Source organism: Engystomops pustulosus, chromosome 4 (assembly GCF_040894005.1).
Source record: "Engystomops pustulosus chromosome 4, aEngPut4.maternal, whole genome shotgun sequence".
NCBI lineage: Eukaryota > Metazoa > Chordata > Amphibia > Anura > Leptodactylidae > Engystomops > Engystomops pustulosus.
In genome coordinates, this window is record NC_092414.1 from 179,572,377 (window position 1) to 179,584,610 (window position 12,234).

General features: G+C 41.4%; 1 protein-coding gene across 1 annotated transcript in view; it reads left to right on the forward strand.

Moving 5' to 3' along the window:
* The window catches only part of MINAR1 (membrane integral NOTCH2 associated receptor 1), a 55,509-nt gene extending 50,502 nt beyond the window's left edge, over positions 1–5,007 (forward strand). The window contains exon 4 of the mRNA XM_072148792.1: positions 1,178–5,007. Coding sequence (XP_072004893.1) covers positions 1,178–1,375 — 198 coding nt within the window. The 3' untranslated portion in view covers positions 1,376–5,007. The remainder of the gene's footprint in view (positions 1–1,177) is intronic.
* Positions 5,008–12,234: the final 7,227 nt, after the last annotated feature.

Consider the following 12,234-nt stretch of genomic DNA (forward strand, 5'->3'; position numbering starts at 1 on the left):
GCTCTCTGGTCCAGGGGTGGGTGCTACAAAGTAAGAGTACAGGCGGTACCAGCGTTACGCAGGCACTGTAGATTTGTTGTTAAGTTGAAGTTGTCGGAACATGTGTATTTCATAACTTTAATTCCAAACAAATTATTTATTGGTCTCTGAAACAATTGGATTTTGAAAAATTTGGGTTGTCAATGGAACAATAATTAACTATGAAGCTTAACTGCAGACACCTTATAGTTTATGATAGCAGCCTGGAACTAAAGTTCAGTAAATTACTGAATCCAGAGAGCTTACCCAGAGCCCACTTAGGCAGAGAGGTCCATTTGTAACTAGGAGTTGTATTTAAGTCAGGTTTGCTTAAGTAGGGGACCGCCTGCATAGGCAAAATAGCTTAGAATTAATTCTGCTGTTTTCAACTAATAAAGAATTACCTAGACTAGATACATACCGGTAGATACATTGTAGCCAACGTATGTTTCCCGAGAAGCAGATAGTAAAGTAGTACTTACGTAGATTTTAATTCACAACAGGTATGTATGAGACATCCATAGGATAGGGTGGGATCCCAATTCTGATATTCCAATTTTGGTCACTCTAACCCACTATTGGCCTGAATGGTGGGCACGTAGTTAGTCTGACCAATGTTCCATTGAGTGTGTCTGAGGTCAATAGACCTTAATTCTCATGGTAGATCCTATGAATATGTCACAAATACCTGAAATACTGCTTTCCTAAAGATATACTTTAAATTACAAGCAACAATCCGTATTTGTCCCATTATAACAAACAGTTATGACATGGAAGACCTTATTACAACATTACAGTTCAAGGGCAATCTTGTACACTGCCAGGAATGAGATTATTAAGTGTTCAGTTGATTCAGCCCACAGAGGACAATAGAGTGTCTTATTGATACAGTATAAGTTGATATGATTGTTTATGCTGTATGATGTACAATAGAGTAGTTGATGTCCTAGATAGAGATCTATTACCGTGTTGTCTGGATTCTTGTACTGCGGCTTGAGACTTTTTGGTCTCTGTTGGGACTTTATGGTCTCAACTGAGACCAAAAACTCCAAACTGAGACCAAATAATTCTCATAAAGCAGTACAAGAAACCAGATAGATCTCCCCCTCGAGTCGCTTATTTAACCACTGTAGTCTTCTGTATTTATCTTTCCATACAGACTCAGGAATCCCTGAACCCAAATAACCTGGAATTTTGGATGGAAGACATTTATACTCCGGGTTATGATTCTCTGCTCAAAAGAAAGGAAGCAGAGTTCCGGCGAGCCAAGGTCTGTAAGATGGCGGCACTCATCACCGCAGCGGCCTGTACGGTAATCCTAGTGATTGTGGTACCTATTTGCACCATGAAGTCCTAATCTTCAGAAACAGACTGCTCTACTTGCACTTCCCCATTCCCTGTGTATAGTCACCAGGAATGGGTAATGATAGCTACTGTTAAATCTCGATGGTAGTCAAATGACTAAATATAAACGGAACGATACAGAACACTATACATAGGAGCCTGACAATGTGCACATTACAGGCTTACATAAGTATGATGCTAGCATTTTCCATGAACTCAGATTAAAGGAGTAGGAGTTACACCATGGCATGTTACTCTTACAGCAAATGGATTATAGAGACTACAAATCCTCCTCCCTCCGGAGAGTTCCTCTTGGATAGAGATCACACATTATAAAAGAAAACACACTGCAAAGAAGACATATCAAGCTGGCCCACATGCACAGACCTCAAAGATGTGAATTCAGCATTCATCTACATAAGGGAGAAAGGGAAGGAGACATTTAGAGGACACAACACAGTGACCAGCCAAAGAGATGATGCAGCATCGTTTCGACAGCAATACACAATCATTCCATCTTTCGTGCCTTTCTTCGATACATTGACAGCGATTCTTGCTTTTAGCATTACATGTATTTTTTTATTTGAAAATTTGGATGATTTTGCCTCTTAGAAAAGTACTGCCTGGGAAGTTCAGAACCAAGAAGAGATAATGGGGAACCCTCAATAACTGCTTTTTAATGGACTCTAATGTTGAAGTTTGCCGCTCCCTAGTTATGATAAGCATGATTGTAATTCAGTGATGACAATAGAAGAATGTGTCTTTTAAAACTGTTATGTGCCAACAGGAGGTATAACCTAATTTCAAATCTATCGCCATTGACTGTCTGAAATATGTTTTCCTATCCGAGCCGGATGTAATAGAGGAATAGAGAAGCTGATCACTTTAATATTGGGTATACGCCATTTGGAGCTGAATTTTCTCAACAAAGTAAATCGTGTTAGGACTCCTAGAAGAATAAGAGTCCTGTTAAGTCCACCCACAGTAAGTGACAGATCACCCGGTTTCAGTGTGCATAGAGAGAAGACTGTCCATCAGCCTATGTGGGTGGAGCATTCAGGACTCTCAATACCTCTCCAAACAGAAACTAAAGAGGGTGTAATAAAAAGGTTTGGACCGTTGGAATATCTTGTGAAATACACAGTGGATCGAAAAACTAAAATTATATGTGTCAATCTATCCAATGAAACCACACTTGGTGGTGGGGGTCAACTTAAAAATCTTTAACCCACATTTTTATTGCAGATTTGGATTCCCCGGGGAAAAATTACATTACACTTAGGCTATATTCACACTGCCGTTGCCCGCCCGTACCGTACCATAGCAGGCAACGGCAGTGTACGGGGAGAGGAGGAGGAGGTGAGCGCAGCTCACCCCCGCCCCTCTCCATAGGAAGTAATGGCGCATGGCGCCGTACTACGGAGAAAGATAGGACAGGTCCTATCTTTTTCCGGGTACGGAGCGGTACGGTGCCGCACGTGTGTATATACGTCCTCCATACGTCAGTGTGAATGTAGCCTTACACTTTTGGTAAATTCTTTTGACTGATGGTGCAAAATCGATAAATACACATCAGATCTAAAATTTGAAAATAGACATATGCAATGTTTTTCTAAAATCTATCCAATTTTACCAACTTTGAAAACTTATTGTAGAGCAATTGATATTTGTGTAGGCTACCAAAAAATATAGAAAAAAAATCCCCATCTCCAGAGGGGAGGAGACTTAAGTTAATCAAGCTCTCTGATGTTAGCCCCCGAAGAGAACAGAAAACGACTACATCCACATCGTTGTTCCTGGGTTACGCTAAATATGGTTTCTACATTAAAAAATTAGAATGGTTAAAATTAAGGTTTCACCCCAACCCACCACCAGGTGATGGGGGAGGAGGTTAGGTTTGGTACATATATTTTTAGTTTTTCAATTCAATGAATTCTATTTTGCAAGATATTCCACCATCTGACCTTTTTTTTACGCCCTCACACTACTATACTACTACAATTACTTATACATACAAAAGAAATGAAAGCTATCTGTCCTTAGAGCTATTGTAGCGATCGCCAACACACAATCTATTTCCCCCCAAAAAAGCTACATATACAAAAAATGTAAGCATGAGGCAACACTCAATCAAAAGTTGAGTATCAAAGCTGTAATCCAATGATCCTGGAATAAAAGTCGGGTCACTGGACTACATTTATTAACATTTATTTTGCACTTTTATTTTTTACTCGTCATCTATTGAAAGCTTTAACTTATTTTTCCTTATTTTATTTTTACTGAATAAGGGCTTATTTTATAGTGGCACCATTCAATATTTCTTGCAATCTTGTCGAAAGCTGGTAAAAAATATGATAAAATTGACCAAAAAAACACAGTTATGTAATTTTCTTATGGGATTTGATTTTACGGTTTTATCTTACGGTGAAAATGATGCATCCCTTTCATTCTTTGGGTCAGTACGATCATGGAGATAAAAAATTCATAAAGCTTTTTTTAAAAAATTCTTATTTTTCAAAAAACATGACACACATAACTTTTTTATACTTTGGTGTACGGAGCTGTGTGAGTCAAGCTGATGTTTTCCATGATAGCATTTTATGAACCTTTGATTACTTTTTACTCAAACTTGAGTGCGTGTCAAAATTGCAGCAATTCAGACATTTGGCCTTTTGTTTTTTTTTGTTACACCATTCTTCATAATTACTTATTTTGATTGATAGGACTTTTTGATGGGGCATACCTTACATGTTTACGATATTTGTCTGTTTATTGAAGGGAAGAGGGGTGATTTGATTTATTTATTTTTTTTAGTTTTTTAAGCCCCTTTAGGTATATGAACCCTATGGGACCTGATCGCTCATACAGTATACTGTAAACACTAAATCTTGCTCCAAGTCATAACTTATCTCAGCTTCATTCCCTCTGTCACATCCAACTCTCAGATAGAGAGGCAACGATCAACTGAAAGGTTTACTTAAAGGTGTTGTTCAGGATTAGAAAAATGGCCTGTGATTTTTTCCTCAGAAACCTCGCCATCCCTTTAAACTTGCAGGGTTTGGTGTTGCACCCCATTCAATCGATAGGACAGTCACATGGCAACTCTTTTTTTATAATTTGGTTTTCCAGTTGGTTCTTGTTTTGCATAAGGTTAAAGGTGGGAGATTTTACTTCCCACGATACACAAAAAAGCAGCATTGACTCGTACCGTATTAAAGGGCAAGCTATTTTCTTACTCCTAAATATCTGCAAATAAAAAGGTCAGATTATTTACAAGAGCAAAGACATTGAGAAATGATGACTATATTATATAGATATATATATATTGTATAATGTGAATGTATAAGAATATGCATTGTATTCAATACTACTATTAGCATGAATTCTATATTATATACTGAAACATAAATATAATAATTAATGTCCTCCTGGCCAGGCCTCTCTGGTAGACTATATATTGAGTTAAGTTAGAGATCTTTGCGGTCTAGATGGGACGAATTGAAAGACCAAACAAACGATATTTGTTATCATCAGCAAATTGAACAAGGACTCTTTCTGCTAATCTTTATAAAGATTAAAATGTGTTTTATCTCCGGACAGGAAGAATGTAAGAGGAAAGAAGTTATTTCATTAAAAATATCTGAAAAATATTTATGTCTTGTGTATCTTCATATACAATTGCATTACCGGTAATGTACAAGAATCTTTACCTAGTTTTATGTAAAACAAATTTTCAAAGGTCAAGTAAACTTATACCTCATCAAGTGCTTCAGCAGTCCTGCTACTTACTTTAGTGCTGTCTGCAAACTCTCAGTGGATCTTTGTTTACATATCTGAACTATGATGTATAGGAGATTATGACTCATCCTGCTCTGCCCAGAAACAGGAAAAGAGGGTGACGTCATTAGGACAGACTGAAGGAGTGAGGAACAGAAAGTCCTGTATAAATGCTGAGCGCAGCATGGTGAGAACAGGGAAATGCTTAAAGGGAACCTGTCACCAGGGACCTCATTTTTACAGAAGCCCATTAGAGCTGCATTGCACAGATGTCTTCCTGCCTTCTCTAAACATTTGCATTACAATAAAATTGTGTGTTATAACTTACCCTGCACCCTAAAAGAATCCTCTGTGTAGTCCCAGGGGTGGGGCTTTGGATGTATTAAAAAAAAAAACATGAAAAATGTGACTTGTCTGTCCTGCAGACTGCTCAGCTCCCAGCCCCCACCTTTGTGCTCCTGTACAGCTTCTCCCTCCTGCTCCTTCAAAGAGCTCACAGCCTGGTGAGCTGACATCAGTATGGGAGGAAGGAGCTATAAAGGAGCACAAACGTCTACAGCATAGACAAGTCACATGTTGCTTTTTTAAATGCATCCAAACCAAAGCCCAACCCCTGGACTACACAGTGGATTCTGTTAGGGTGCAAGGTAAGTTATAACACACAATTATATTGTAATAAAAAAAGCTCAGAGAAGGCAGAAAGCTAGATGTACAATGCAGGTGTGATGGGCTTCTGCAACCTGTCTTTAGTGAAAATGAGGTTCCTGGTGAGAGGTTCCCTTTAAGCTCCCAAAGCAGGCAAAGGTACATATAGAGACATGTCTAATGGAACAGAATTATTGAAACGTGGTGATCCCATTTAAAGAATATTTACCACATGGATGCAGTGCTTCAAAACCAAGCACACTTGAATGCTGGTGTGTGCCCCCTTAAACAGCTTAGTTTTTGATAAAACATATTTTAAAATTATGCAAATGAGCCACTGGGGCTCCTGTCTACCTCACAGGCCCTTCTGGCTCTGTTGTCTGCTATAATTATTCGTGCCTTCATTTTGCGTTTCTGCACGCCTCCTCCCACACTGAATGGAGCTGTGAATAATTAGCAGGCGACGGAGCCAGAAAGGGCTTCTATGATGTAGTCAAGTGCACCTGTGGCTCATTTGTATTATTTTAAATGACGTTTTTCTCAAAAACTAAGCAAAAAGAAGAATAGATCTTGCTCCAGGAGGAACACACCAGCATGTAACTGTGCTTAGTTAAGATGGTAGATTCCCTTTATAGCTAGGGACTATTCAGGAGCTCAGCAGGGAACCCGATGTCAAATTCAGAAACAATGTTTGTGATTGGTGAAATTTCTTTGATCACAGACCTTAAGTTCTTGAGATGCTGTGGTCAGATGACACTGTAGCATCTGAGAGGTTAATTTTACTTTCAGTGTAGATGATAGATTGTCAATAAAATCATTATTGTCCTCCAGTTATATTGAAAACTACCATATACAAATTGTGTTTTGAAGGTAAGTCCTCATGACTGTGGTGGTCAGAGGTGTGGTGACATTAACCATTAACTAGAACCAAAAGGCATCAACATTTCTAGCTTGGCTTAAAATCTTCAAGCCATCTACATTTATATCACTTTTTTATGATGCTTCCAGCATATACGGTATTACTTCCATCCAATGCATCGCTGATGATCTGCTAATGGAGGTCCCCAGTGATGTAACTATCCATACAATGACATCACTGGGGGAAACATCATGAACATCATCAGCAGCCAATCACTGGAACCCAGGTCCCCAGAGCAGCAAGGCTGTAATGCTAACCACTAAGCCACCCCTCCTCACACATTTTAAGGCAGAAGAGGACTAACAGGACGACGTTTCCCACAACATGTGCATAGAGAGGGATTCGTCCAAGCCCACTGTTGTATGTCGGGAATCCTCCTGACGTCTCCTTACAATGGAGGGTAAAACATGGTAGGAAAAACATCAGAACGGTCAGAAAAAGTACAATATATGTCAAATAATTGTACACATCACCAGATTTCCTGCTTTTGAATATGCCTGTGTTGCAGGGGCAGCAGTCGGATTGGCAGATCTTTTGTTTTCATGTCAGATTTCTAGTGTGTAAAGATGAATCAGTCCTAGGTATCACTTTATGGACATATTTATACTTCCTAGCTACAAAAAAATCCCACTATGGTTGTCATCCCCTTTATACCAACTGTGAGACTGAATTCAGGCATCCACTAGATTACCTCTATATTTCCAAAAATAAGATGAGGTGTTTTCCGAAACAGAAAAACATATTTATAATAGTGAATTACTGCAGTGAACTATCTGTTAGTTCCATTCCTTGTGTCTAGAAACACGTTAACTTTGATATGAGTAATGAAATGTCACAAATGGAAGGAACAAACACATTTTTATGACTACATATTCCAGAGGAAGCATGGCGAATTGCCAGTAAGTAGAGATGAGCGGACACAAACTTTAGGTTCGCCGTCCAGCATTCGGCTGCTCCGCCTAACCCGGACGTGTTGCTTGATGGGATGCAGAGCAGCCAATCAGGCAGCTTTACATCCCTAGAAACAAGGCATCCCATCACACAAGTCCGGGTTGGGCGGAGCTGCCGAACAGAGATGGCAGACCTAAAGTTTGGGTCTGCTCATCGATAATGTCCAGGGTCTTAGGCCCGTTCCACACTTGCGAGTGTGATGCGATGAACTCGCATCAAACTCGCAACGCATGCTGCCGGGAACGCACGGCCCGAACGCTGCACCGCGGGAGTGAACTCAGCATGTCAGTTCACTCCCGCGGTGCAGCTTTCGGGCCTTGCGTTCCCGGCAGCATGCGTTGCGAGTGTGATGCCAGTTCATCGCATCACACTCGCAAGTGTGGAACGGGCCTTAGTGAGTACTAAGTAATGTATGCTCTATTCCTCTATCATATAAATACATTATGCTAAATCAGAAACTGCTAGGAGACGGGAGTGCACACGCACAGCCGCCGGATAGGAATCAGGAACGGGAAGAGGTAAAACAGAGCGGATGGGCGCTGGGGCACAACGAGGGTCACGGGTGAGCCCGCGACCAGAGAAGTGGGAGCACCCATGACACCAGTGCACCTGTTTTCTTGTTGCCACAGGAGAAAAAGGAGGAGTGAACAATGCACCAGCAGATGTGACCACACCCCCAATGCATTTAAAGCTCATTTGCATAAAGGTACAAACACAAATTGCTCTAAAATGATAAAACAGTTCATTCTGGAAAGCACAAAGAGTGCCCCACATATTGCCGTTCTTATCCATAAGGTGATTTAGGAGGTTATAGACTGCCTTTGATCTCTTTGAAGCAAATTAAGTTGTCTTTGTCTCTTTTCTGGTCAAAACAAGGATTCTCATCGCTGTAAAATAATAAATAGGATTTTTATAACAGATTCTAGGAAATGTGCCTATTCTGGAGCCATTTAGAGAAATTCACATGGGAACTTAAAATGGGAAAATTTTAAAACAGTAACAAAACTTCAAAGCAAAACATAAACCGAGATGCCCCAGATGCATAAATAATAGACATGTAGTGCAAGAAAGTGGACCAGAACCCGCCTCCACATAATTCGCTATTAATTTAGCCCTCTGCCATTACTGTACTGTGGTTACTGGAGCAGCGGGTAATGAGCTCATCCTAATATATGCAATGTAATTGTATGGAGGGAAGGATTATACGGAGCTAATAAAGCTGCCTTCTTCAAAGCACTGACTCCAGGTGATGAACTCAGCGACACATCCTCGGTAACATGTCAAGGTCACGAGACTAATTGTGATAAAACGCTATTAAAAGGTTTCATGATCTTATGATTTATGTAAACAGGAAGCTCCAAATATGATCAATTTTTATATAGTATTGTATATTGCAAATCAAGACTACAGCTAGAGGTACATTAGGTTTAACTATCAATTGGGCTTTTTAATGGAAGAATTGCTATATAAACCCCTTCCTTCCAATGCTCTTTTCAGTCTTGCGTTTCATTTTCTGCTCCCCTCATCTCCCTTAAAAATCCATAACTTTTTAAAAATGTTTCTGTTTAACATATAAATATATATGGATATAAATTAAAGAAAAAACAATGATAGTACATTTTTTTTAACTAGTTTTTATTCGGCAAAAATGCAAGGAATAATCCAACACAGTATGCTGTATTTTACATAACTTTTTGGGGTGATAATATGTTGGTTCATAAATGTACCTTATATACTCGAGTACAGGCGGTCCCCTACTTAAGAACACCTGACTTACATACGACCCCTAGTTACAAACGGACCTCTGGATTTTGGTAATTTACTGTACTTTAGTCCTAGGCTACAATAAACAGCTATAACAGTTATCACAGGCGTCTGTAATTAAGATTTATTGTTTATCCTGGTCCTTATGACAATCCAACATTTTTAAAATCCAATTGTCACAGAGACCAAAAAATTTTTGACTGGGGTTACAATAATAAAGTATACGGTTCCGACTTACATACAAATTCAACTTAAGAACAACCCTACAGAACCTATCTTGTATGTAACCCGGGGACTGCCTGTATAAGGCGAGTTTTTTAACACAAAATTTGTGCTGGAAAACCCTAAAGTCTATAAAAAAAATAACCCTGTACTTCCTTTCCGATGGACCCCATAGGTCCTCTTCCTGCTTCCAATGCTCCGGTGCCTCTTAGGGTCCACTTGCGATGTCGGCGGCTCACAAACAATGACCTCGGCAAGCGGCTAACGTCATTAGATGTGCCGGCCAAGCGTGAAGACCTGAAGAGAGCCAAACTACGCAAAGAGGAGTCCAAGAAGAGCGAAGGACTCGAAGAAGATCCGAAGAAGAGGACCTATGGGGGGTGTCACAAAGGTGAGTACAGTGTTAATTTTTTATTTACTACAGAGGGGCTGGCAGGCTATATCTTACAGGGGGCTGGTGGCTATTTTCTACTGGGGGGCTGGCGGTATACTACTGGGGGCAGGTGGCTATATACTACAGGGGCTGGCTATATTCTACAGGGGCTGGCTATATACTACAGGGGCTGGCAGGCTATATACTACAGGGGCTGGCAGGCTGTATACTATTGGGGGCTGGCTATATTCTACAGGGCCTGGCAGGCTGTATACTACAGGGGCTGGCAGGCTGTATACTACAGGGGCTGGCAGGCTATATACTACAGGGGCTGGCAGGCTGTATACTACAGGGGCTGGCAGGCTATATACTACAGGGGCTGGCAGGCTATATACTACAGGGGCTGGCAGGCTATATACTACAGGGGCTGGCAAGCTATATACTACAGGGGCTGGCAAGCTATATACTACAGGGGCTGCCAGGCTATATACTATTGGGGGCTGGCAGGCTATATACTATAGGGGCTGGCTATATTCTACAGGGCCTGGCAGGCTGTATACTACAGGGGCTGGCAGGCTGTATACTACAGGGGCTGGCAGGCTATATACTACAGGGGCTGGCAGGCTATATACTATTGGGGGCTGCCAGGGTATATACTACAGGGGCTGCCAGGCTATATACTATTGGGGGCTGCCAGGCTATATACTTACAGGGGGCTGGTGGCTATTTTCTACTGGGGGGCTGGCGGTATACTACTGGGGGCAGGTGGCTATATACTACAGGGGCTGGCTATATTCTACAGGGGCTGGCTATATACTACAGGGGCTGGCAGGCTATATACTACAGGGGCTGGCAGGCTGTATACTATTGGGGGCTGGCTATATTCTACAGGGCCTGGCAGGCTGTATACTACAGGGGCTGGTTATATACTACAGGGGCTGGCAGGCTGTATACTACAGGGGCTGGCAGGCTATATACTACAGGGGCTGGCAGGCTGTATACTACAGGGGCTGGCAGGCTATATACTACAGGGGCTGGCAGGCTATATACTACAGGGGCTGGCAGGCTATATACTACAGGGGCTGGCAAGCTATATACTACAGGGGCTGGCAAGCTATATACTACAGGGGCTGCCAGGCTATATACTATTGGGGGCTGGCAGGCTATATACTATAGGGGCTGGCTATATTCTACAGGGCCTGGCAGGCTGTATACTACAGGGGCTGGCAGGCTGTATACTACAGGGGCTGGCAGGCTATATACTACAGGGGCTGGCAGGCTATATACTATTGGGGGCTGCCAGGGTATATACTACAGGGGCTGCCAGGCTATATACTATTGGGGGCTGCCAGGCTATATACTACAGGGGGCTGGCAGTCTATATACTGGGGGGGGGGCTGTGACCAATGCATTTCTTACTCTCGGCTAATACTAGAGTCAGTGGGTTTTCCCAATTTTGTGTGTTAAAATTAGGTTCCTCGGCTTATACTCAAGTATATACGGTAATACAAATAAAATAATAATGGCGCTCGTCATTTCCAAAAACAAAAAAAGAAAAGTCAATATGTAGGGAAGTAAACTTTCCTATACATACCGATAGATATATATTTAGCTTAGATAAAGGAATCCATGAATTATTATAGTTTACATGTAGCACTTAACTGTAACAAGACTGGAAAGCCGTAACCGGACCATTCTATAGACTATGTGCAAAATCAGAGATCGTAGCTAACCCTAAATGAGGATTAGATAAGTATGCCGTCATGTTCTCTGCCTAAGAGCAAACACCTTCTCTTACTGACTGTGTTGGTCTACCATTTCCAACAGCGCCTCTCTGGACTGGGGGGAGAGGAGGAGATTTCCAAACAATAGCAATCAGTAATTTGGCAGCCTGGAGAACACTACACAGACCCGTTTCCTATATTTGAAAGGGATCTTATTGACATTAAGTAGCAGGATGGTCAGGGAGGATAGCCTCCTTTAACATTGAGGAAATAATGGCAAACGTGTCTCTCCAGAGAGGTTGCAAAACTGCCCAAAAAATATGAATTAGAGAACCTTTGTGTCCACATTGTCTCCAGCATCTGTCCGACAAGCCAGGAAAAATTCTGGCTAGAAAAAGGGGGTGTAATAACAGAGTGTGAGGATTTTGGACTCCATTTCTGTCAAGTTAGCACATCTGGAGACCTTCTTAGACCTTCAAAAGGCTTTCTTCCGCTGG